At 36.9% G+C, this 23561-nt stretch overlaps 5 protein-coding genes across 8 annotated transcripts in view; 3 read left to right on the plus strand and 2 right to left on the minus strand.

Annotated features, from left to right (window-relative positions):
• LOC107042241 (zinc finger protein ush) overlaps window positions 1-1909 on the plus strand; it is a 111229-nt gene extending 109320 nt beyond the window's left edge. For both annotated transcript variants that reach the window (XM_015263215.1, XM_015263214.1), the window contains exons 3-4: window positions 633-866; window positions 1359-1909. In XM_015263215.1, the coding sequence (XP_015118701.1) occupies window positions 633-866; window positions 1359-1826 (702 nt within the window). In that variant the 3' untranslated portion in view covers window positions 1827-1909. The remainder of the gene's footprint in view (window positions 1-632; window positions 867-1358) is intronic.
• Window positions 1910-3559: 1650 nt separating this feature from the next.
• Window positions 3560-5434, minus strand: LOC107042243 (probable RNA polymerase II nuclear localization protein SLC7A6OS). The gene is made up of 3 exons (XM_015263218.1): window positions 5179-5434; window positions 4784-5044; window positions 3560-4233 (listed from the first exon to the last, which is right to left on the minus strand). Exons 1-3 carry the CDS (start codon window positions 5341-5343, stop codon window positions 3769-3771), a joined length of 891 nt encoding a protein of 296 aa, XP_015118704.1. The 5' UTR covers window positions 5344-5434; the 3' UTR covers window positions 3560-3768.
• A 1881-nt stretch (window positions 5435-7315) lies between these two features.
• On the plus strand, window positions 7316-12220 carry LOC107042242 (zinc finger protein 341). Of its 2 annotated transcripts, none has more exons than XM_015263216.2 (6): window positions 7316-7521; window positions 7669-7743; window positions 9335-10045; window positions 10418-11280; window positions 11349-11555; window positions 11687-12220. In XM_015263216.2, the coding sequence occupies exons 1-6, from the start codon at window positions 7491-7493 to the stop codon at window positions 11879-11881; spliced, it is 2082 nt and encodes a 693-aa protein (XP_015118702.1). In that variant the 5' UTR covers window positions 7316-7490; the 3' UTR covers window positions 11882-12220. The 2 variants fall into 2 exon arrangements, with proteins under 2 accessions (XP_015118702.1, XP_015118703.1); XM_015263217.2 differs by having other exon boundaries at window positions 11349-11525.
• Window positions 12221-12755: 535 nt separating this feature from the next.
• On the plus strand, window positions 12756-19226 carry LOC107042173 (neprilysin-2). The gene is made up of 13 exons (XM_015263085.2): window positions 12756-13018; window positions 13352-14294; window positions 14509-14619; window positions 14699-14988; window positions 15065-15148; window positions 15225-15317; window positions 15430-15615; window positions 16106-16240; window positions 16296-16561; window positions 16886-17076; window positions 17277-17443; window positions 17591-17743; window positions 18122-19226. The coding sequence occupies exons 1-13, from the start codon at window positions 12797-12799 to the stop codon at window positions 18329-18331; spliced, it is 3051 nt and encodes a 1016-aa protein (XP_015118571.1). The 5' UTR covers window positions 12756-12796; the 3' UTR covers window positions 18332-19226.
• On the minus strand, window positions 15020-22989 carry LOC107042245 (phosphatidylserine synthase 1). Of its 2 annotated transcripts, XM_015263222.2 has the most exons (6): window positions 22473-22989; window positions 21276-21778; window positions 20490-20811; window positions 19907-20129; window positions 19275-19338; window positions 15020-18616 (listed from the first exon to the last, which is right to left on the minus strand). In XM_015263222.2, exons 1-6 carry the CDS (start codon window positions 22724-22726, stop codon window positions 18552-18554), a joined length of 1431 nt encoding a protein of 476 aa, XP_015118708.1. In that variant the 5' UTR covers window positions 22727-22989; the 3' UTR covers window positions 15020-18551. The 2 variants fall into 2 exon arrangements, with proteins under 2 accessions (XP_015118708.1, XP_015118709.1); XM_015263223.2 differs by lacking the exon at window positions 19275-19338.
• Between the last annotated feature and the right edge of the window lie 572 nt (window positions 22990-23561).

Here is a 23561-nt window from a genome sequence, read left to right on the forward strand (position 1 = left end):
TAAAATACTGAGAAAAATGGGAAAGTTTACTTTTGAAAGAAAATTGATGAAATCACTTGAAAATTATAATTTTCTATGAATAATTTATAAATAATCAATATTCCGCTATAAAAATCATTTGTTCGGAATCGTGACAAATTTATTCATGTTCAGGATTTTACCAGAGATCGATTTCATGCCTGAAAAAATAAGGTTTTCGATAGTTTGAACAATTTCAATTATTTATTGGATGACGCTGAATATTCATGATTTTTTGTCAAATTTTTCTCACGCCATTTAATTGACAAATTTGATGATTTAAATAGTTGAATTTATCATATGGTCTGCAAAATGATACTTGGATATCCTTCAATGAATTTCACCAACAATGAATGGGTTAAAATTAGCGAACAGATTTACGAATTAACAAACATCTCTAAGATCTTCAAGATATCCCAGCAAACAGTATGTCGACAATTTGTCGACGAATTGCCGGGGTCCTGTTAAATTTTAGGTGGCACTGGCAAAAATTGTTTTCTGGGATTGTTTGAAAATTCATCTGATCTTCAAGTGGCATTTTCAACATCAATGGAGACAGGCATGTCAGTGGACCCAATGCAGTGATAAAACAATTTTCTCCCTTCTATTTGCAGACGACGATTGAGGCGGGCAGTACGCACACGTGCTCGAGTGGCCCGACAGGTGGGTGGAGGTGTCCAGTTTGTGGTGCTGTTAGTCCGACAGCAGGCGCCGCCCAGCGTCACATGGATGCTCATCAAGGTGTCAAGGCATTCAGGTGTACGATATGTCGGTACAAAGGGAATACACTCAGGGGAATGAGGACACATATCAGAATGCATTTCGAAAAACGGGGAACTGATCTTCAGGTTTGTACAATACATGAATAATAATTACTTTATATTATTCCTTTTTTATTTATAAATTTTTTTACAAGAAAAATTTCCCCTTTTCATTGGTTTTTCATGTTTTCATCAGAATTATAGCTTTAAAAATCGGAGTGGATGCAACTTGACGCAGAGTTTAGCAAGATTTTGAAAATGTCACAGAAAATTAATTTTTGTGTAATTTTCCTCCTAAAAAAAGTGGATTTTTCCATTCATTAAAATTAATTAAAGCTTAAAAAATCGAAATACTTTCAACTCAACGTTCAAATTCGATAATTATCCCATAGTCAACACGAGCTTTCGAAATTTCCATAAAACAACATTTTTTGTATTCTTTTTCCTCCAAAAAAAGCATTGAAAAAAATTCGCCATCTCCCTTTCCTTCAAAAACGAAATTACCTCATCTGTTTTCACATGTTTTCTCTTCATTAATTACCTTGAACAATTTTTTATTCATCATTCCCCAATTTCCAGGAAGAAAATTACATTACGTGTGTCCTGGATGACGACGCAACAGTACCAACCCCCGAGCCAGCTCCAGCGACCACCCCCGAGGAGATTCCCACTGAAGTACAAGTAAATGGCAAAAGTGAATCACGCAAGAGTCCACTCCCCGCATTACCAGCATTACCACCACCCCCACCGCCGCCGGTACAGCAGTCAACGACACCCACCGCTGGTGGAAAAGTTAAACAGGAGAGGGAGGAAACACCACCCCCGGAGGAGAGCCTTGATCCGAACAAAACAGGACCGAGATACTGTCGCTCTTGTGACATAAGTTTCAATTACCTTAGTACATTTATTGCACACAAAAAATTCTACTGCTCCAGTCACGCTGGTGAAGCTAGTAACAACAATAATAATTCAAACAGTAATAATAATAATTCGAATAGCCACACTACGACGAGCCCTTCGAGCAGGACCGAGGCTTCTGTACTTTAAATTTTGTTTTCGTGTTGAACTGGGGAAGTGCAATTTCAAACCTGAAATTACACTATTTCAAACGTTAAATTAAATTATTTCAAACGTGAAATGAAACTATTTTGTAATTTCGATGAACTGTTTTTTTGGTAATTTTTTAATTAAACTGTTTGATTATTATTTCATTTATGTCAATTGGTGGATTTGGGATTGCAATTGTTCATGAATAGTTCTTGAAATTGCACTTCCTCCAGCTTTGACAGGATAAACACTGAAATTCTGTGATTGAGTGGAGTGAAGAAATTCCCTGGGGCACAGATTACCGATTTTTTCACTTCACTCGAGGCAGGAGGATTTAAACAATACGAAATCGACAGTGATTTTTCGCTGATCGAGCAACCATAGGACTGTTAATTGTTGCCAGTTTATAATACGTCATAACTAATTTTCTTAGTTAAAAACAAATATATATTGAGTGATTTTCATTGATTTTTTTTTGTTGAATCCAGGGAATTGTTCGTACTTATAAGTGAATACAATGAGAATCTGTAAATAGAGAGAGGGAGGAGTGTGAATTGAGTAGATGAGCGTGACGTGGAGATTGCAGGGTTAATCGATCAAATCGTCCTGTAAATAAAATTTATGCAACTATTGATTCGTATGACGGTTAAATACGATTTAGTGGAGGGAATGGGGGCTCTATTTTTTTCTTCTTCTCTCGAAAATGGTTTTCATTCTACCCAACGAGTGGGTGTGCAATCTCATGACTCTCGAAATAATCTCGTAGGTAGTTTTAGATTTATCAATCGTCATACCTAAAAAAATTGGAATTTTAAAATCATTGGAGATGTTTGAGAAACCATAGAAATGGATGGAGTGGGTGTAAAATGTTGTACAGTAGGGGGAAAAAATCGAGTAGAGTATTACCATTTTAACGAGACAAAATGCGTATGATAATGATCCAGTAATGATACCAATCTCAGCTTGTGAATCTGTTAAGTTACGTTGCAATATAACATTTAATATATTATATAAATATAAATAAATTTAGTTTGCGCTCGCAATACATAGTATCTGAAGTTTCCATGGGCAAATGAAATTTGTCAGAATTTGTTTCATCCATTCATTAATTAAAATCATTAATTAAAAAATTAAATTGCCTTGTGAAGGTGACTGACAGTTTCAAAGAAGAAAAAAATGATTTAAAAAAAAGTTTTTAATTGGAGTATCTGTGATCTGAGTGCAACAACTGTCTGTGAACTTCCCCAGAGCATTTAATCACTGAAATTGTAATCGAATAGTTAATTAATAAAATAATAATCTCGGATTGTGGGAGGCAAACGCGAGCGCACACGATGTGCATAAATTAGAGTTAAGGCCAGTGTTACATGTATACGCTGATGGAGAATATTTCATTGATGAGAGATGACATTTTTTTGAGCGCAATTTGAATGAAATAATGTTACTGTTCCGTGGGTATTTTTGTCGCACGTCTGGTTGAGACTGTGCTCGCATTTTTTTTCCTTTTTTATTATGAATGAATTGTGGAAATCATGAATAAACGCTCTGTGATTAAATTAATATGATCTTTGAAATTAATTACCAATTAATTTCGTTTAATTCATAATTAATTCCCGATTATGAATGGACTAGAATTAATTGTACGAGTTGATTTCAGGAATAGAAAACGAAAAACCATGAAAATTTGAATACAAAAATGAATTTTATTTACAAAACTTTTACATTTCGAATGAAGTGACACTTCTCGGTGATTTGGAATGCCCAGATGTTTGCAGAAATTGATGACTTCATTTATTATTCATAAATTTCCAGTAGAAATTATAAATTCGTTATAGTGATGATGAGTATCGTCATCACATGATCAACACTTCGTCATCATTACCATGAATAGACTAGGGAATAATATCAAAATAAGTGATAGACTATTTTCCCATTTCTAAAATCAGTAATTATTGTACTCTTCGTCATCATCAGGCTCTTCAGTAATGCAAACCCCACTGTAATCACTCAAATCACTGTCATCCCCACTGATTTCCACCTTGATCTTCGCTTTGTACTTGGCGTATTTGTACCCATAATTATCCACATCGTTCTCATCAACAGCGTAAACGAAATCGTCGTCTGTGGACAGATCAGACTCATCACCATCGACTTTCAGCTTCGCCACAGCTGCCCTCATGTCGTCCTCGTCGATTGAGTTATCAGAGTGCTCAGAGTCTGGATACTCATTCCTCCAATTGGATTCAGAGTTCGAGTCCTCGGATTCACCAGCGTCAGAGTTGTTTGCTGGATCTCTGTAGTTATCGAAGACCAGTTCTTGGTCCAGTGGGTGGATTGAAATGTCGTTATCTGGCTCGAGCTTCTCTTCGGTTTGAGTGTAGTATAAATCGTAAACGAATTTGGCTTCCTGTAAAAATGATTTTTTTGCATTTCTTCCTAAAATTAGATATCGGTAATCAAAATGTTGTATTTAATTTATTGAACTGAACTAATTTTTGTTATTGTTTTAGCAGTGTATTTCGGCTATTTTTTCTCCATTGAAATGCATTTCACCCCCATTTGACCCTAACTTTCCGGACATTTCACAATGATTTTATTATTTAAACTTTACTGGTCTGAATTTTAATCTCGATATTGAACCGTTAGAAAACATTTTTAAAATCTGAAAAAAATAGGAAATTTGCTAAAAAAATTGATGAGATAATTTCAAAATTACAGTTTTTTAAAATTACGACCATTTGCGATAAATAATTTATAAACAATAGATTTGCCACCATAAAAATCATTTGTTTGGAATCTTAACAAATTTATTAATATTCAGAATTTTACCAGAAATCAGTTTCATGCCTAAAAAATGAGGTTTAAACAACTTCAGAGACTTATTTGCAAACTATGAATGTTAAAATATAAAATACACAAAACGATGAAAAAAATGCAATTAACTCATCTAAATTTACCTTCTGATTAGAAGACATTTTATCATAACAAGAGACTGAATCCTCCACATCGATGACAGTCATCCCACTGTCATCAACCTCCTCAATTGTGGGGCCTCCCAGAGATCTGTAGCAATTGACAACCCTATATCGACCCTCCTTGGACTTCTCCTGTGTCTTTACCCTAGATTTACTCGTGATATCCACAATGTGCTGTTTATAATTAGCCTTCAACTCCTCTTTGCTCAATGTTTTCGTCAGGTGGTGGGTCAAGTCCTCCTCCTAACGACAAAAAAATCCCAATTACATCATTATATTAACTAATCATCTAAACCATATCATTATACTAATTAATAATCTTAATTATATAACTAGTCATCATTTCATGAAATTAATCGAGAGAACTGATTGAGTACCTGAGTCTGAACAGTTCCAGCAAATTTGACAACCGCAGTAACTGCTCCTGATTCGTCTGGCCTCACAGCCTCTGATTCTTCCACTTTCCTCTTTTTACAGGCGATCAGCAACACATCGCAAGGCTCATCGTCAATTCGACGCTTTATTCGCAGTACCGTAGACATTTTCAATCGCTCAGTGATTTTTATCCCTTGAAAAACAATTTCGAGAGATCGTTGCAGACAGTTGTTGACACTTTATTCACATTGCACTTATTCAGAGGTTATGTATGGCCGGGCATGGCGGATTTTCATGAACAAAAAAATACAATGAGAATAGGGTTCAATGGAAACGAAAAAATATTCAAACATGAAAATACAGTTTTATTCAATTTTTCATTACTTCAACACAATTCGACCCTCTTTTTCTCCATGCTCATCAATCTTACACTAAACGTAGAAATAATATCTTATATTTATTATTTAAATGTTTTTCTCTGGATTAGCATGTGAACGAAAATTACATCAACTAAAATATTATGCTGTTTTTTTTTTATAATAACCAGGTATTGGGGAGATTTTGAGTGGGGATCAATGTTGAGGGAAAATGAAATGATTTTAATTGTTCTTCTGAATTTAGGGGGGAGGCTGCTCAGATGAGGGGAGATCTTCCAATTCCCCCTCCGACTCTTCATAAGCCCATGGCATTGCGAATTCCTCTGAAAAAAAAAATCGATGTAAAAAAATTAACAAACGAAAATTACTTGACAATTTATATCTCACTGATTTTTTTGTAACCCATTATTCAACTCAATTGTACGATAAATTCGTAATAAATTTATTATTTAACGTCGCTTTAAACAAAATGAAATAAAATAAATGAAGGAATGAAATAAATAAATGAATAAATTCAATTAAATAATGAATAGGAAGAATATTAATAATTGATAACACTTCGCCTCACCGACTTCTGGATAGCCTTCGTAGAGCTCCATGATCATGTCAGAAACCGTCTGTAGTGTTATAGCCAGCTCTGAAGGGTCCTTACCTGCCGAGGACTGCATCAAGATATTTTTAATGGAGTTGAATTTAGCAACAATGGCAGCTTTTGCTTGAGGTGAGAAAACTACCTGTGAATAATCAATTAATAATTAAAAATAAATTACCATCTCGAGAAGTTCAAGGGAATTGTAAATTAAATGTTGAATTTATTTCTTCTATTTTTTCACTTCAAACAAAAAAATTATTGCATTGAATTTCACCGAAAAAAATTATTGTTTCAAATAATTGATTTTTTACTTTAAAATTGTAAAAAAAGATTTTCTGGTTCGAATTTGATGTCACAATTTTGCTCGAGACATTTTTTACAGATAAAAAACAGAAGAACAAAAAATGTTTTTACAATAATTTTGAGATCTCCCTTGAATTCCAGGATAAATCGAAAAAAGGATATGAAATCAAATAAAACTTTCACTCAAAGCTAAAATATCCATTCCATATTCACGCTATTCCGTGAATTACCGTCTTCTCAGGGATCGTCATTTTTCCAAAGAATCTCAACTGTTGTTTTGACGACAGGTCCTCTCCTCTGTCAGCCCCAGCCGCTGCTATTCACGACATGAAAACAGAGAGATTGACTCATACATTCGATCGTCTCGACTTGAACAATAAGTCTCGACATTCTTGCCCTCGTTTCTCATCATTTTCATCCCACAAACATCAAAATTCCGGAAGAAGAGACAAATACTTTAACGAATAAATTAATTATCGAACACGATGAATCCATCAATGACTCAATGACGCCAATGGGGACAATAAATCGTCGAAAGGTGATGAAAGCTGTGGCCCCTCACCTTTTCTCACTTCTCCAACGGTTATCTGTCCACAGATGACTGCAATATTTTTAATCCAAAGTTTAATGTTTTTAGTGTCAAATTTGATTTGACTGGTAAATATTCGAGACAATGGACGGGATCCGGTCCTGTCTTGCCGCAACAATTTCCTCGATTATGTTTTGTTTACTGGAAGACGTTGACTGAAGGCGTGAGGATTCTCTCGTCCTCCCCCTTCCTCAGCCCGACGGAGTATTCAAATTCCGGGTAATGTCCGGCTTTTCCCGCTCCATTGTGAACCCACCTGCAGCGCTGGAGTGAGGCTAGGTCGCTCTCCCCTTCGGTAGAACGAGACGGAGACAGTAAATCGCGTAAAACGCTGTCAGTAGCAATCGGTATGTGGTTTAATCGCGAAATTGAAGTGCCACAGGGACTCGATTATTCGTGAAACAGCATCGAAATTGGTTTTTTACATTTTTGGGGGTCTCTGAGGGGCTCACGATGGCACAGTCTCTGTTCGACGCACTGACAGGTGAGGACGACCCTCTGACGTTGTGAGGGTTAGATTCAACAGAGCAGAAACCTCGGGCACCTCGGGGATAATTTACTGGAGAGAATTTGGTGAGAGGCTTCGGTCGTTTGGGGCAGAGAATAATGGAGGGATTTTCTGGGTTTTCAGGGGTGTCGTTGGACAGCTCCGCTGTGCAGTCTCTTCTCGAGTCGCAGACGCTCATCACAGAAGTCGAACATTCAGGTATTTTTTTTTTGCTTTGGGCGATGGGGTTTCACGCTCGGGGGAGTAGGGAATGGATTAGAATTATTTAATGTGGATTTATAACATCTTTTTTTATATCTGATTATTAGGATGATCAGTTTTAGAGGCAATATAAACTGATTTTTTTTAGAAATTTAATTCTTTGCAGGAAATGTTCAGTGACATTTGCATGAAAAGTCGTTTATTGCAACGTAAATTTAGAATTTGTCTCATCTAAATATTCACAATTTCTCAAATTCCATTGAACATTGAACTATTTCAATGAATAATTCTTAAGAAACCAAATTTTTCATTAAGAGTTAAATTATTGTAGAGAATCCAAATTAATTCTTTAAATATAAAAGAATTCATTTCATTTTTTAAATATAAAAGATTTTTTTTTCTTTTAATTCTCGTAGAGAATTATTACTATTATTATTATTATTTTTTTTAGGCAAGAAGAATTGAATTCTTGTAAAGAATTAAATCCTCCTTGCCAAAAAAATCCCCACGATAAAAAATACTAAATTTATCTCATTCCACTGTTAAATGCACATCTGCTGACCCCTCAGCCCACCCCTCTGGCCATCAAAAAATAAAACAGAGAAATTTCAATTTCACAAGTTTAATAGGTTCATTTATTAAACAATGACTTTTCCCCTTTTTGACATCCCTAATCAACAATTCAATTCATTTATTCTTTGGTGACTACAAATGCCAAGTTTCTCTTTATTGACTTCCCTAATCAAAGCCATGCTATTCAGCTTTCTAATGACGCTCGTTTAATCGCACCTGTCATAGTTTTAGAATTATTCAAATTTTAAGAGCCACGCGTTTGCGCTTGAATGTAGAAAAAAATTGACAATTGACCCCTCAAAAATTTATCCATTTGCATGAAAAGTCGTTTATTACAACGTAAATTTAGAATTTGTCTCATCTAAATATTCACAATTTCTCAAATTCCATTGAACATTGAACTATTTCAATGAATAATTCTTAAGAAACCAAATTTTTCATTAAGAATTAAATTATTGTAGAGAATCCAAATGAATTCTTTAAATATAAAAGAATTCATTTCATTTTTTAAATATAAAAGATTTTTTTTTCTTTTAATTCTCGTGGAGAATTGTTATTACTATTATCAATTTTTTTGGCAAGAAGAATTGAATTCTTGTAAAGAATTAAATCCTCCTTGCCAAAAAAATCCCCACGATAAAAAATACTAAATTTATCTCATTCCACTGTTAAATGCACATCTGCTGACCCCTCAGCCCACCCCTCTGGCCATCAAGAAATAAAAAAAAGAGAAATATCAATTTCACAAGTTTAATAGGTTCATTTATTAAACAATGACTTTTCCCCCTTTTTAACATCCCTAATCAACAATTCAATTCATTTATTCTTTGGTGACTACAAATGCCAAGTTTCTCTTTATTGACTTCCCTAATCAAAGCCATGCTATTCAGCTTTCTAATGACGCTCGTTAAATCGCACCTGTCATAGTTTTAGAATCATTCAAATTTTAAGAGCCACGCGTTTTCGCTTGAATGTAGAAAAAAATTGACAATTGACCCCTCAAAAATTTATCCAGCAATCGACCAAGACGACGACGACATCTTCCAATGTGGCAAATGCAAGTGTCAATTCACGTCCCTCCACCTGTTTCTCCTCCACAAACGCGAGCACCTGAAGCCCCCCGAGGAGACAGTGGACCTCTCTCAATACCTGGTCCCCAACAGCGTCGAGGCGCCCCCACACCCAGAGGACCCCTGCCAACAGCCGCAGTACAACCCCGAGGGGACCTTCATCCAGACAGATCAGCTGACAGAGCCAATAATCCTCGAGGAAACGGACATGCTCTTCAGCATGGACCAGGAGGGTGCCTACCTCACCTCGGACACTGGCTTCGGCGTCCCCATAATCCTCTCAGCCGAAAACCTCGAGACCTTCCACCAGAGCACATCCGACAATCTCCTGAAGGACGAGCAGATGCTGACCGAAGCAACAACGCTCAACAATCTCAATCAAATGGAACCTGAGACTGTGCCAACAGAGGCCCCTGCGGATCCTCAACTGGATCAAAACGAAGCCCCGGAGGATCCTGAGAATCCCTCGACTTCACCCCAAAACTTCAAGTACAAATGCAATTATTGTAATAAGCAGTTTGCGAAGAAATTTTACTGGCAGCAGCATGAGCGCTCGCACACCGGGGAGAAACCGTATCAGTGTGTTGTTTGTGGACGGGCATTTGCTCAGAAATCCAATGTCAAGAAGCACATGTCATCGCACAAAGTGTGGCCAGGTAAATTACAATTTTTAATCTACGTTTTCCTTTTTTAAACTCAAAAATTTTGAGCATTTCAATATTGTTAATGTCGAGGAAATGGTTACGATTTAAAAAAATTACTTTCAGGGTTCGAAAATTGCCATTTATCAATTATTCTATTAATGTTTCACAAAGAGAAAAAATACCTAAAAGTCCTTTGAACCTCATGAAACGTTATTCTCTCCCATGAAATCATTTTCTGGTGAAATTATCAATATTGAAAACAATTTTACGGAAAGAATTGATTGTTAATAAATCATTTACGAAATAAAATTGTCATGATCTTCGTCCTGGAAAACAAGAAATGCAAAAAAAGTAAGAGCTGAGCTGTTTCATTCTGCATTTCAGGTACAGCAATCCACTCACTTCCACCAGAAGCCCCCCCCGACGGTAACATAGACCGCACCTACCACTGTCAATTCTGCAAAGAGATATTCGACTCGTACAAGGCCCTGAAGGCCCACCTGATCGTCTCCCACATGACCCTGAAGGTCTACAAATGCGTCCAGAGCTCCTGCAGCATGATGTTCGCGGAGCTCGACGACTTTCTCGAGCACACACGCAGCCACAAGAGATCCGAGTACAGGTGTCACGTGTGCGGCCAAGTATTCAATACCCTGAGCGACCTCGGGCTCCACCAGTACGTCCACTCCGTCCAGAAGCAGAAGACAACGGAGAAGTATTACTGCTGCACTGTCTGCAAGAGCTCCTTCTCGAATTTGGAGGCCCTCCAGCATCACACCGAGACAACAACTCACGACTACGCCTGTCCCCACTGTGGAAAGAGCTTTCTCATCGAGAGATTCCTGCGGAGACATCTGAAGACTCACGTGTCCTCGGCCAGATTCGCCTGCGAGGACTGCGGCAAGGCTTTCAAGACAGAGCAGTACCTGGCGAATCACAAATTAATTCACAGCGAGGAGACCCCCTACAGCTGCAGCCAGTGTCCTGCCAGGTTCAAGAGGAAGGATCGCCTTGGCAGGCACATGCTCATTCACGACCTCACGAAGAGGCTCAAGTGCCCCTTCAGGGGCTACCTAGGCTGCATGAGCGAGTTCTCCAGGCCTGACAAACTCAAGAGGCATCTTCTGACCCACAGCAACATCAAGAGGTTCAGCTGTGGCCACTGCAACAGGAATTTTCCCAGGGCGCAGGCCCTCAAACATCATGAGATTAGTAAACACAGTCTGAAGTGTGACAGCTGCTCTCATGTAAGATAATTGTGTTATTTTCTTGGGATTCTTTGAGCTCGATTTTATTGTTTGTATTTCTCCTGCAGACGTTCAAGTGTAAGGATCAACTGGTGACTCACAATTGCGATCAGAGCGGGGAGACGAAAAAGCACTCGACCTCGCAATTACCAAAAAAAGCTTCGGGGACGTTCAAGCCTCGCAAGCCAACGCCAAAGAGACAATTGCCCCAGAAGAGCAGCGCTGGAGTTGGGGATAAGGAGAAGGTGAGGGCTGACGAGGTGGATAAGAGAATTGTAAGTTTTTTTATAAAGGACAGAATGGGGTAATTTATCTTACGTCTTATTGAACACATGTGGAAACAAATCAATTATATATTTATTAAAATAGAATGAGCTTCTTATATTTGAATTTATTCATATTGCAGCCATCACCAGAACCATTGAGATTGAGTTACACTGAAGAAGAATCCAGCAGTGAAAGAGTCCCAGCAGATAATTTCTCCATAACTAGGGAAATTGGTTCAACAATCGAAGCATTAATGCAATCAGACTGTCCTGAGGAGCATATCAGATCGGACATTGATTTCCAGGCGATACAGCAGCACTCGAGTGCCGAGTGAAGGGAGATTTTTATGAGCTCATTCCCAACGCAAATTCAATCAAAACAAAGAGGATAATGAGACGCATGTGCAAATTTTTGAAAATCACGAGTGAATATTTATCCTCCGTGGAAACTTTTGGATATATTTTTTAAATAGTATTTGACCACTCGTTTTTAATTAGTCGTTAGTCCACAGTTGCCATAGCACGTGCAATGAGAGATGAATAATTGTATCGGTGTTTTAAGTATCATTGATGACGCATTTTTTGTGCCCAATGCATTTTACCAATTTTTTTAGGTGAACATAGGTATTAATGATTTTTGTAGCTTACATATCTGTGATATTTGTATTATAAATGTAAACGTAACTTATAAATATTTCTCTAAGAGTCTAATGTGGATTTTTTATTTTGTGCAACTTCTTCCTGTTGCATTATTTTTTATCTGTATTTGATATTGTTTTTTGCTTCTGAATGGGAGGATTGACGTCTTTCTATTTGTAGATTTTTTATTTTGTTGGAGAATGATCTAGAATGGTCGGAAACGTAAAAATATGAGGGTTGACGATCGCCTGGGTGTGTGCAGGCGTAACTGGTGGTTAACTTTTAGAAAATTGAAGGAAGAAAGGACTAGAATGTCTTGGATAAATAGCCAGTTGTTTTTAAATAATTTTCAAACCAATTTCAATCTTTTTTTTTTATTTTCTCCCTTTCGTAAATTCCCAGGAAAATTGCCTGATGTAAACGAAAAAGAATTCATGGCGTTATAATCGTTGTGGGAAGGAAGTTACTATCGAAAAACCACATCCTCATGTTGCACCTACGTGTGCGAAAAATTTCCACGGAATTCAGTTCGCAATTCGCTATGAACGCGTTCGGTTCTGCCGACTCCACGAATTTTTATCTCTGAATTTGCGGTATTCACGGTTTGGAGAATGACGTCTGGTACTTATCAGGTCGCTCAAGGCGAGGAGAATCATCCCGAGGGGAACGATCCGCCCTCTGAAAGAGGGAATCGAAAGAAAATCGATGATCGGTACTACAAAAATTGCTGCATTCTGTTGCTCGGGTTCGCTTTGCTGGTCATTATAGTTATTGCCATTTCGTGGCCTTTCGAAGGAGGTTCCCATCGAGAGACTGAAGAGGCTCATACTCCCGTGAGTAGGGGCGCGTGGGCAAAATGGATACTCGTGAAGTTTTTTTAAATGTTAATGACTCATTATTTTTTTTATAGAACAGAATATTTTTTTTAGGGGAATCAAATAATAAATTTATTCCTGAATTATGAGTGAGGCCCAGTGGAAACTCGTGACTTTTTTGTTCAAATGTCAATGACCCATTGATTTTTTTCTAAAATGGAATAATTTTTTCTTTAGGGGAATCAAATGATAAATTTATTCTTGAGTCCATTTTGCCCCTTTCACCCTTCCGTTCGATCAATAAAAGTCTAATTCACAGGTTTTTCTTCTTGATTAATTTTTTTCGATTAGAATTCGAGTGAGCAATATCGGGGATCTCCTTCGCCTGTGAAAACTACAACAAATGAAGACGTAGAAATTATTTTCACTACGGCTCCAGTAGTTGCAAAAAATTCGTTTCGATCAGGGAAGTATCGAAATTTTCCAACAGAAACAACCGCTCCACATTTTTCTCTTGATTCTGAATCTGAACAAACAACTGAAACCAGAAGTACAGCCAACCCAACACCTCAGGACGACATTTTCGTGTCTTCAACAACTGAAGAGAGCACTCGAGCCCCAGAAATTAAAACCGAAGAACAATCCACATCAATTCGGAATTTGTTATTCACTAATTTTATAACGACTACAGATCGTTATCGCGAACGGTCGGTTCCTCCAACGGAAGAAAGCACAAATACTGGGATGAGATCAACTAACGAAAGATTCTATTCGACAACTGATGCCTCTGACCCCCCGAATTCTTCAGAACCTCCTTCAAGAGCCAAAGAAGCGTCAACGACTCTAAATGACGAGGACTTCACGTCTTTAAAGGGACTGTTGGTTGCAAGGTACTTCGGCAATGATTCGTCATCGACGGAAGATCCCTCCAACGACAATTGGCTCGATGATCTCGACACGAAAGTTTCTACTGAGGGAATTACATCAGTCGAAAACCAAATTAACTCTGAATCTACTACTTCCACTCCTGGATTTCGTGATGATGTGACTCATCGTCCAATGGACTTCTCAACACAAGAATCAAAACATCATTTAGATCATTCAGATCATCGTGAACCCGTTGACGAGGCGTGCACCGGAAAATGCAGACAGAAATTCAGCAAAATGCTATCCTGGATGAACCACTCTGCAGACCCCTGCGAGGATTTCTACGAGTTCGCTTGCGGAGGCCTCGAAGCCGATCCTGAGATGATAATCATTGATCCAGAGGCGAGAGCACTATCGATCATTAAAAGTAAATATTATTGGTCAGTTTTCAACGGATATCTCGGAATCCAAGGCAGATAGCAAAATTTTTTTGTAGCCATTTTTGTAGCCCTCAAGTCGCTCTACAAAAAAGGTCATTACAAAAATTTCGCTATCCCCCTTAGATTCGGAGATATTCCTCGAAAACTCAGTCAAGTCGATTTGCATCGTTTCACCGCTTCGCATTGTTCTCATTTTTTTAGAACAGATGAAGAGGGAAAAGCAGGAAGGGCGCCAGTCCTTTTTCTACGAATATTACGAAAGTTGTGTGGATTATGAAGAAGTTGGGAGAGAAAAGAAGCGAATGTATTTGGGTACAAAAAATAAATGAGCTATTTATGATAACTTTTGAGGTCATTTTCGACATGTTTATAATATTTTTTCTTCAAACAGATGAAATAGTGAACTACACTAGATTGTTCTCCAATTCCTGCCCTGCAAGGGTAGATTCTGACGACCTGACGGAATTGATACGAGTCCTATTCATTTTTAAACGCCCAGTCCTATTCGATGTAATTCCAGATATAGATGAATCTAATCCCCAAAAGTTTATCCTGAGCATTGGCCCACCATTGCCGGATATTGTCTCGCAGATTTTTAGAAATGACTCTTGTGTTCCACGAGATAACGAGGAAATGTCTGTTGATCTCGATGAAATGTATGAGAATTATAAACTATGCAGGGTAAGCTGCCACAATTAATCAATCATTTGGCTGACTTTTGTCTCAATTTCATATTTAATTTTCTTTCTTTGTACAGAATAATACAAACGAGCTGTTGGATTCCTTAACTGAATTATTCAACGGAGAGCTTCCTCTCGACTTCATCAAACCGCTCTTATCAGTAACAAAAAAAAGATTATCAAATAAATTTATTTTCAATGAAAAAAAAAATTCTACAATTTCTTTGTCAATTCTAGGATTTTCCATCGGAGAATGAAATTCGGGAAGCATACAGATCGAAAAATTACACTGTATTAACACTCAGCGATCTCGAGAAACAATCTACATTAGTGAGTCTTATCTCTGTTTTGTCTTTTCATTAAAAAATAGAAAACAAAAAATCATATCACAATTAATTATCATCCACTGGACTCTAACTAGTTTGATTTTCTACTTAAACAGCTAAAGTGGCCGCTATTGTTGCGGGGATTAACTGAAGTAGACGTGAGCCACGACACCAAGCTACAAGTTTACTTCAAAGATCATTTGTTTCGTGCACTGAGGAGAATCGATGACTATGGATTACATAATTTTTCACAGCTGTGTAAAGCCATTGTCGGGATTTTTGGTGGCGATATCTATAACTGGGTAGATCATTGACTTGAGAACTAATTAACAAACTTCTATTTTAACTTTTTAACTCTTGAAGTGGTGAAGCGTAACAGGACCGAATAATTCAACTTTTAACAGGAAAAATTGCAGGGATAACTATTTGTTTGAAATTTAATTCTCTAAAAACAAAATTCTTTTGAAATTTCCCCTTAAAATCATTTTTTTCGTTACGATTCTTCACTTCTCAGCTGACAAAATCAATTTCGACTTTGAAAGATAATTAAACCAGATTTTTCAAGAGATTTGGAGGGCAAGTTTAATTTAACAAGTTTCATTTTATACTTTTAATTATTGAAGTGGTGAAACGTAACAGCACCGAAGAATTCAATTTTTAATATTTAATTATCTAGACAACGAAAAAATGTGACAAGAAATTATTTCTCTGAAATTTAATTCTTAACAGAGAAAATTGTCTTGAAATTTCCCCTTAAAACACTTCACAACCTCATAATTTCTATTTTCAAAGGTGAGACAACTAGAGTTCTCAAAAGATTGGGAGAGCAAGTGCCTAAAACTCGCCACCAGTGTTCTACCAAATGATGCATCTAATCTCTACATGTCGTCATTCACTGAAGATGAATTAAATACTATCAAATTGAAGGTAAACAAAACTGAATAAAAACGTCATTGGACGCGTCATTTAATTGACTGAATAGGTTTCAGATATTTTTAGTGAACTGAAGCAAACACTGAAGTCGAAATTTGACGAAATTCACTGGGTCTCGCCTGAGGGCCGAGACTATTTAATGCAGAAGTTGGATGCTATTCAAATATCCATCCCCGAGATTTCCTATTTCGAAAAAACAACAGGTCTGGATCATAAATTTACGGAAAATCTTTTGGCGCAGCGCGAGATAATTCATATGACCAAATATAGTGCTTACAAGATTCTACATAAAAACCCTAACACTCCTGAAATACTGTAAGTAATAGCAATTGTTTAATCGACTCACAATGAAGCAAAAGCATTCTAAACAGCTAAATCAAGATGAAATTGAAAAACGGAATGAATGATTCACTTTGAACTTCAGTTTTTGGAAAAAATCTTGGAACTGGAGAAGACGGCAACAATTTTATTCAGATCCACAGGTTAAAATGAAATAAAAAACGAGGAAAAATGCCTGAAAACTGTTCCGACCCCCTGACATTCCAAATATTCGTCAAAAACTGAAGGCAAAATGAATTAAATTCATATCGTTTTACGACTTCACCTCGCAACAATAAAAAAAAACAATGAAATTTACAGTTGGAGACACTTTGCAACGGCATTTCAACCCCTCCCACGATCTCTCCACGCCCTCAACGTAATTCTAGTCCCCCTAGGTGCCCTAGAATCATTAAAATTCACCAGGAAAAACGAAAAGTACGACTATGCAACGCTGTCGAGTGTCGGTAATCTCCTAGCGCACGAGATAACAAGTTATTTCGATGTCAACGGTAAAATATCATTAAAAACTAATGACTGTTATCCCTAGAGATACCCCAAGTACTCTAATTAGACGTAAATGTTGTCGAAAAAAAACAATGAAAATCATATGAAAAATGAAATAATACATACGAGAATGTATGTACAATGAATCGTTGAGCGTCTCTGTAACATTTATATCGTTGATGATTCGGTTATTCTTTTGGTTTAGGTATTCAGTATTGGAATGGGACCCGAGGCTCTGGCTTCCCTATTCTGCATGACTACAATTTCACTATGATAAATTATGAGAACTATATCAATTGCCAGAGGGATGAGATCTTTCAGTATTCAACTGAAATGACAATTCCTCGGTCTGATCAGCTCGTGAAATTGAGGGTAAAAGTTGATTTATTATTTACTTAAATGACCCTTCGAAAAACTTTGGTGCTTGTCTTTTTTTTTGTCAACTCAATGATCTGCATTTTTCGCTCCTTTGACCTGATACTTCAGAGAATAAAATAAACTAATTGCTTTCTCGAGTAGATCCCTCCGCACACGTTAAATGAGAGACTGTCTGACGCTGCGGGAGTGAGACTGGCTCACGATACTTTGGACAGGCTGGGGCTGACTCAAGCAAAACCCACCCATTGGCTAGACTTCAACATCGATCAACTATTCTACATCGCATACGCACAGGTGATTCCCTCGTCAAAATATCTCCTTAAAACTAATTCTTGTAATTCAATCATTCGTCGTTTTGCACAATTTTCACATTTTTTTCTTTGTTTGTCGTTAAAATTGTGCAAAAATCAATCTCTGAATTCAATAGGAAACTTGCATGAATTTGTTCTTCCTCATGCCCTCATTTATACATTCTGTTATTTACTGATAGTAAAAATTAATAATTTTTTATATTAAAAAATCATGAATTAATAATTATGAGATTGAAAACGAATCATCAAGCACTAAAAATTGTTTCACAAAAAAATTGAAGAAATTCATGCAAATTCCTCATCAAAGAATTCCCTCAATAATTTTATAATCTTTGAATTCTATAGATCAATTAATTTACAGACGCACTGTACAAAGGCACCACTCACTGCCTCGTCCATCTCGTTGCACGAGAATCCCCAGTTGCCAGGTAGACTGCGAGTTTATGCAGCTGCGATGAGCAACCGAAGGATTGGTGAGGTCTTCAAGTGTGCAGAAGGCTCTCAACTGCTGCCAGCATTCACCTGCGGAGTATTTCCATACCTCGAGGTCCCCGTTCCTGCAGCTCGATAGTTTCATGTTCTCAAAGAAGTACTTCTCGAAGGGATGACTGACGCCGAAGACCTACAGCCTGGGAACCTATTCCTAATTCATGTTTCACAGCGGTTTTATTTTTTACTCTCTCCATTGTGGCTTTATGGCATTTCGTCAGGTGCTTTACGAACTTTGGAGGTATGTCATTGATCAGGTGGCATGACTAGAATGTTCTGATGAGTTTGACAGCCCAATGCGATTACAGTTCCTTTTTTCCTGAGTCAGAAGCCTCCACAGAGCTGTCTTCAACGATATCCAATTGTCCTAGAATTTTAAATGTCTCGTTTGTTAAAGAGAGTGTCGAGTGGACACTTTGAAGTGGGCACGAAGTATCGATTACTGATCATTTTTGTCCTGTTGAAGTAATATGAACATAGAACAGGTGAATCGAGAAGTGTAACAAGGAGAAACAAATGTACAACCCCCAAAACCAATTATTCATCATTAATTAGTGATGAGTGTAAAAAATTATTCCATCGAATTATTTTGTTTTCTTTTCACATTGAACGTAGAATTTTGTTTTTGATTTTTTTCTACATTTTAATGTTCTTAACAGTGAAAAGGCAATTTTCTTATAAGACTCTGTTATTTGGAATTTTTAAATAAATTATTATCGATAATCCTAGACTGTCGATTAACGACAAATTTCACTTGAATGCTTCTGTTCCCATTAACCTCTATTCAAAAATTAATTGAGATTTTAATCTTTAAAAATAGGGGCGTTCATTCTACTTTAAAATTATGAAAATCGATGCTGTCGTCCCAGATTCAACACTCAAAACTGTCAAGTAGGATCTTGAGTTATTAAACTTCAAGAAAACCTCGAGTGCACTTCTATCACTGGGGCTTGTGATCAATAAAGCTTCAGTTTTAAATACAATGTTAACGATAATTATTTTCCAATGGGATTACTGAAACATACCATCACATGTAGCTGTTTCGACGCGACACTTGTCCTGTTGGGTCGGCGGGTTTTGCTTTTCCGTCTGGAAATGAAATATTTGCATGCACAGAGCAAAAAAAAAAGTTAGTTACACAAAAAAAAAATTAAAATAATTCAACAGTGAAGTGTTAAATCGGATAATTCAACTTGACTTCAGGCTTTTTTGATAGATATCTCTATTTTTTGTATTATATTAATTATTTCCATATTAATATTAACAATTAACATTCTCCAAATCATTTTTCATTGACTTACGATTTTCTATAAATTTTGATTTCAAGATATTCTCCAGACAAATCATTAAAAAATCAACAAAACAATTAAAATAACTAAAACCACTCAGTTTGAGAAGAACATCCATGAATCAAAGAGATATTTATCAAAAACAACCTAAAAGTGAAATGAATCAATCAAATTTCATCACTTCACCACAAAATTCAAAATTAAATCAAACTGATATCAAACTAAACTCAACAAAATGTCAAAATTAACCCAAAAAATCCCATAAAACACCGATAAAAACTGTATTCCAATGGAAGTAACCGTTGAGTTCACGTTTTATCACCAGTTATTGACGTGTTAAAACAAACCAAGCTGGTTAGAGTGGATACCTCGAAGTATTTATGCCAGAGAACGCAACCGTAGACACACAGGACTGATATTAAAGACTGACAGAGCAGCCAAACGATGATGTTGACAGCCTGAGTTCTCTCGAAGAGCTCAGCACCATGCCTAATGCAGAGTAGCGCCTCAGTGACCATTATTGCACCATAGACCCAACACTGGGTACCAACTCGACTGCATGTAGGGTCTGTGACGTACATATAATATTGTCTGCAAGTGGATAAATCATTTTCAGGCAACGAATATTTCAAAATAAACTAGCAATACTAGAGCAACATTGAAGCGATTTCAACAGAGCTGGGAAATCTACTAAAAGTTCCAAAAACATTATTTATTACTCATTATTTCAACTGAATAATTCATCAAAAACATCTGTAAACAAACGAGGAAATGATTTAATGAAATGAACACGTAAAAAGTCATTTTATTCATGTTATGAAAAACAAAAATGCGTCAGTTCTGAGGAAAATGCACTTGGGATAATAAAAAAATGTTTTTTGTATTGTTTTTGGGGGAATAATCACCAGCTCTGAGGTCCAACAATGAAATAATTAATGTCAAACGAATTACCTGACTGAAGGCGCTACGATAACACCAACGAGAAATAATCTGGAGATGACGAATGGATGTGACGGTGGGAATTCATAAACGTGTTTAAGAAAAAACGTGTTCAACTCAGAGACCTGCCAGAAAATAACTAGCTGGCACAATGCAACAAAACGCATATACGTGCATGTTGGATCGAGCCATCTGGTAGATGTCCAGCTTGCCGGTGTGAATTGTAGTACAGCACGTTTTAACTTTCCAGTTGTACTCGAGATGTCCCTTATACTGACCCACTTGTACTCACGCATCTCGAGGATCGAGCAGATTTTTAAACCCACCCAGATCCCTGTACAAATAATTTAATCAATTGTCAAGTGATTCAATGAATATAAACAATTCCATTTTTTGCAGTTTGTTAAATATTAAACTGCTTTGATAACAAGTAGCTTCAAACTAAAATATTTGATAAATTAGCAGGATGATGCCAGACATTGCCAAGAAAAAAATAAAACAAAAAAATTAAAAAGTAGATTTGTTGTATTTTGTTGAATATTAAGCTACCTCGATGACAAGGAGTTACAAAGAAAAATATGGAGACCTTTTTTGTTGGAAATTTAATTCTCTGCAAAAATATCTCAACATCTTATGCAAAAATCACTCGTTTACTAGACGAATTTGCAATTAATAAAGATTAAAAAATTTCAATCATCATGTTTTTCTGTTCTATTAATCAAGGAAGAGTCTCTTTTCAGTCTTATCCATTAATTAGTGCATCAAATAATTAATTTGTTGAAATGTTAGATAAATTACCAAGAGCATTGCAGACAAGAACATCCAGAACGACAGCATCCCACCAGCACTCAATGAAATTCGGTAGTAAATGTGCAAAAGCCATTTCCGTGAGTTCCCACATGATGCTGGTGGCCCACAGCAGACCCAGGTGCCTAATCAACACAGCCTTGAACGTCCACCCGAGGAAATGAGCGACAGCGAATATGTCCATGTGGTTCCAGATCTTCTCCACAGTTATGTCAGAACAGTTGACCCCGTACTCCTTGTCCATGTCTATGTGAAATGCCGATAATTTCGGATCCACCCACACCAGAATTTTTCGCACAGTTTCGTAACTCTGGAAGAGCATGAAGAGCAGCATCATGAGGTAGAGGACACTGCAGCCGAAGACTATCCTCCAGACTGCTGGGTGGGGACGTGTGAAGGGACCATTCGGAAATGTTAATACTGATATTATCAGGAAGAAGAAGATTACGCAGTAGATTCCTGCCCAGATGTTGTCGTTCTCGTCTGTAACGTCTCTGGAGATGATGAAACAGAATATTTAATGGGAGAACTCCAGGGGAACGATGAAGATTAATTTTTAATGGTGAAAAACAACATAAATTTCACATTTTTTCATAAATTCTCCTCAATTTGAAGGTGATCAAGAATTTTCTTGAGAAAATTGGATGTAGAAAAAAGTATTTAATTTTCTTTTAATAATTTGAAGTATTTCATTTTACAAAGTCTTCAATTTTTGCTCTAAAATATTATTGTTAAAAAAATTTGGATCTCTTTGATATTTTGAAATTTTTTGAAAAGGGATCTTTAATTAAAATTGCTATGATGACTTAACGATTTTATTGAGAGAGTTTTTTTATGAAAATCTGTGAATCATCAAAGGAAGATTGTCAAATTTTTTGCAAAAACCTTTTTAAAAGACGAAATGAGAGCTATAATAAAATTTAGCTGTGTTCTTTATTTCTTAGAATGTGTCTAGAAAACTGACCTTCAAGTTTTCTATAAGAGCCTTTCTTTCCGAAAAATTTAATTTTCAATAAACATGTCCAAAGCATTAATTTCCAAATGAAATCAATTCTTCCTGTTTCATCACCCAAAACATCCCCCAACCCCCATTCCCATTTCTCAAATCCTCAACAAAAGCGTTCAACTCCAACATTTTTCCTGCACACATCACCTCAGGTAATTGACTAATCAATGATCCTGACTCACCTCACGAATGCGAAATAAATAACAGCACCAATGGAAATAAGAAGAAGTGTAATAGTATGAGGAGTGTAAAAAAATTCAATGGAGATGTCATCAACAGGCCTCTCATTGATATTCGGAAAACTGTCGGTCTCAGCGCGCAATTGATGCCCCTCACTCAATTCCCCGCCACTCGTGCTCTTTGCAACACCTCTGTCCCCCTTTTTCACTGATCTATTTCGCAAGGAACCCGACGTGGGCTCATTGTTGATGGCCATCGCGGGGCAGTCTCCCTATTTCCCTGGTTTTCCACCGAATTTCGATCTTTATTCTGCTCCAATTTTCCCCGAGCACCTGGTGTCACTCGCGTTATGAATTCCCCCCGTCGTCACTCAGGGGAAGGTCACGGGGGTTCTTTTGAGAGTCTTCTGGCCACCGTTCGCAACCCCTTTAACTCAATTAGGGGTATTCAATCGGAGAGCCGAGCGAGATAAGTCTCTTTTCAATGAAAATGTTAGGCTATGTTGCTCTTGCCTCAACACTCGTGGGAGATCAGCTGATGGACCAATCGGAAGTGGATGTGTTGATTGCGCGAATGCGACATCTAGCTCGGGTTTCAGGACATTAATTCAGTAGCAAAGAGAAGAAAACGAAATAACCCATTTTCGGTTTTTCATAAATATCGCAAAATCTAGTGGAAATATGAAAATTTTTGTTGATATCTTTTTTGTAGATCTTAATTTGCTCTAGAAAAAAGGTATTCACAACAATTCCGCTATCTAGTCTGGATTCTAAGATATTTTCAATAAACTGAAATCAAAATTTGCAATTTCTCTCACAAATTCGTCTTTGTAATTTTTGGAAATAATTTTGATGATAATGTGTTTGTGAAATTACTTTTTGAGAATATGAAATAGTTAGTTGTAGGTGAAATCGTGTATTTCTGATGAAATCCCATTAGCAATGGTTTTTATTTATGGGAATTAATCAGCGAAGATAATGAAGCAATAAACAATACTTTTGATTGATTAACGTACTTTGATGCATCCACATGGGGACTTCGAGACCCCAGGGGAAACCAGTTGTCTCCAGTGTCTCCATATTTGGCACACT

The sequence above is a fragment of the Diachasma alloeum genome, unplaced genomic scaffold, assembly GCF_001412515.2.
Source record: "Diachasma alloeum isolate Michigan unplaced genomic scaffold, Dall2.0 Dall_scaffold_00430, whole genome shotgun sequence".
Taxonomy (NCBI): Eukaryota; Metazoa; Arthropoda; class Insecta; order Hymenoptera; family Braconidae; genus Diachasma; species Diachasma alloeum.

What these genes read in the sequence shown, in the direction of transcription:
- LOC107042243 (XM_015263218.1), bottom strand. Translation starts at nt 5,343, where the DNA reads ATGTCTACGGTACTGCGAATAAAGCGTCGAATTGACGATGAGCCTTGC. An exon ending in CTGGAACTGTTCAGACTCAG is followed by an intron (nt 5,045 to 5,178) that starts GTACTCAATCAG and finishes TTTTGTCGTTAG; the next exon opens with GAGGAGGACTTGACCCACCA. An exon ending in AAATGTCTTCTAATCAGAAG is followed by an intron (nt 4,234 to 4,783) that starts GTAAATTTAGAT and finishes TCATTTTTACAG; the next exon opens with GAAGCCAAATTCGTTTACGA.
- LOC107042242 (XM_015263216.2), top strand. Translation starts at nt 7,491, where the DNA reads ATGGCACAGTCTCTGTTCGACGCACTGACAG. An exon ending in TCTGTTCGACGCACTGACAG is followed by an intron (nt 7,522 to 7,668) that starts GTGAGGACGACC and finishes CTGGGTTTTCAG; the next exon opens with GGGTGTCGTTGGACAGCTCC. An exon ending in AGTGTGACAGCTGCTCTCAT is followed by an intron (nt 11,281 to 11,348) that starts GTAAGATAATTG and finishes TTTCTCCTGCAG; the next exon opens with ACGTTCAAGTGTAAGGATCA.
- LOC107042173 (XM_015263085.2), top strand. Translation starts at nt 12,797, where the DNA reads ATGACGTCTGGTACTTATCAGGTCGCTCAAGGCGAGGAGAATCATCCC. An exon ending in CTGAAGAGGCTCATACTCCC is followed by an intron (nt 13,019 to 13,351) that starts GTGAGTAGGGGC and finishes TTTTTCGATTAG; the next exon opens with AATTCGAGTGAGCAATATCG. An exon ending in TAAATACTATCAAATTGAAG is followed by an intron (nt 16,241 to 16,295) that starts GTAAACAAAACT and finishes TTGACTGAATAG; the next exon opens with GTTTCAGATATTTTTAGTGA.
- LOC107042245 (XM_015263222.2), bottom strand. Translation starts at nt 22,726, where the DNA reads ATGGCCATCAACAATGAGCCCACGTCGGGTTCCTTGCGAAATAGATCA. An exon ending in TCTTGTCTGCAATGCTCTTG is followed by an intron (nt 20,812 to 21,275) that starts GTAATTTATCTA and finishes TTATTTGTACAG; the next exon opens with GGATCTGGGTGGGTTTAAAA. An exon ending in TCTGGCATAAATACTTCGAG is followed by an intron (nt 19,339 to 19,906) that starts GTATCCACTCTA and finishes TTTCATTTCCAG; the next exon opens with ACGGAAAAGCAAAACCCGCC.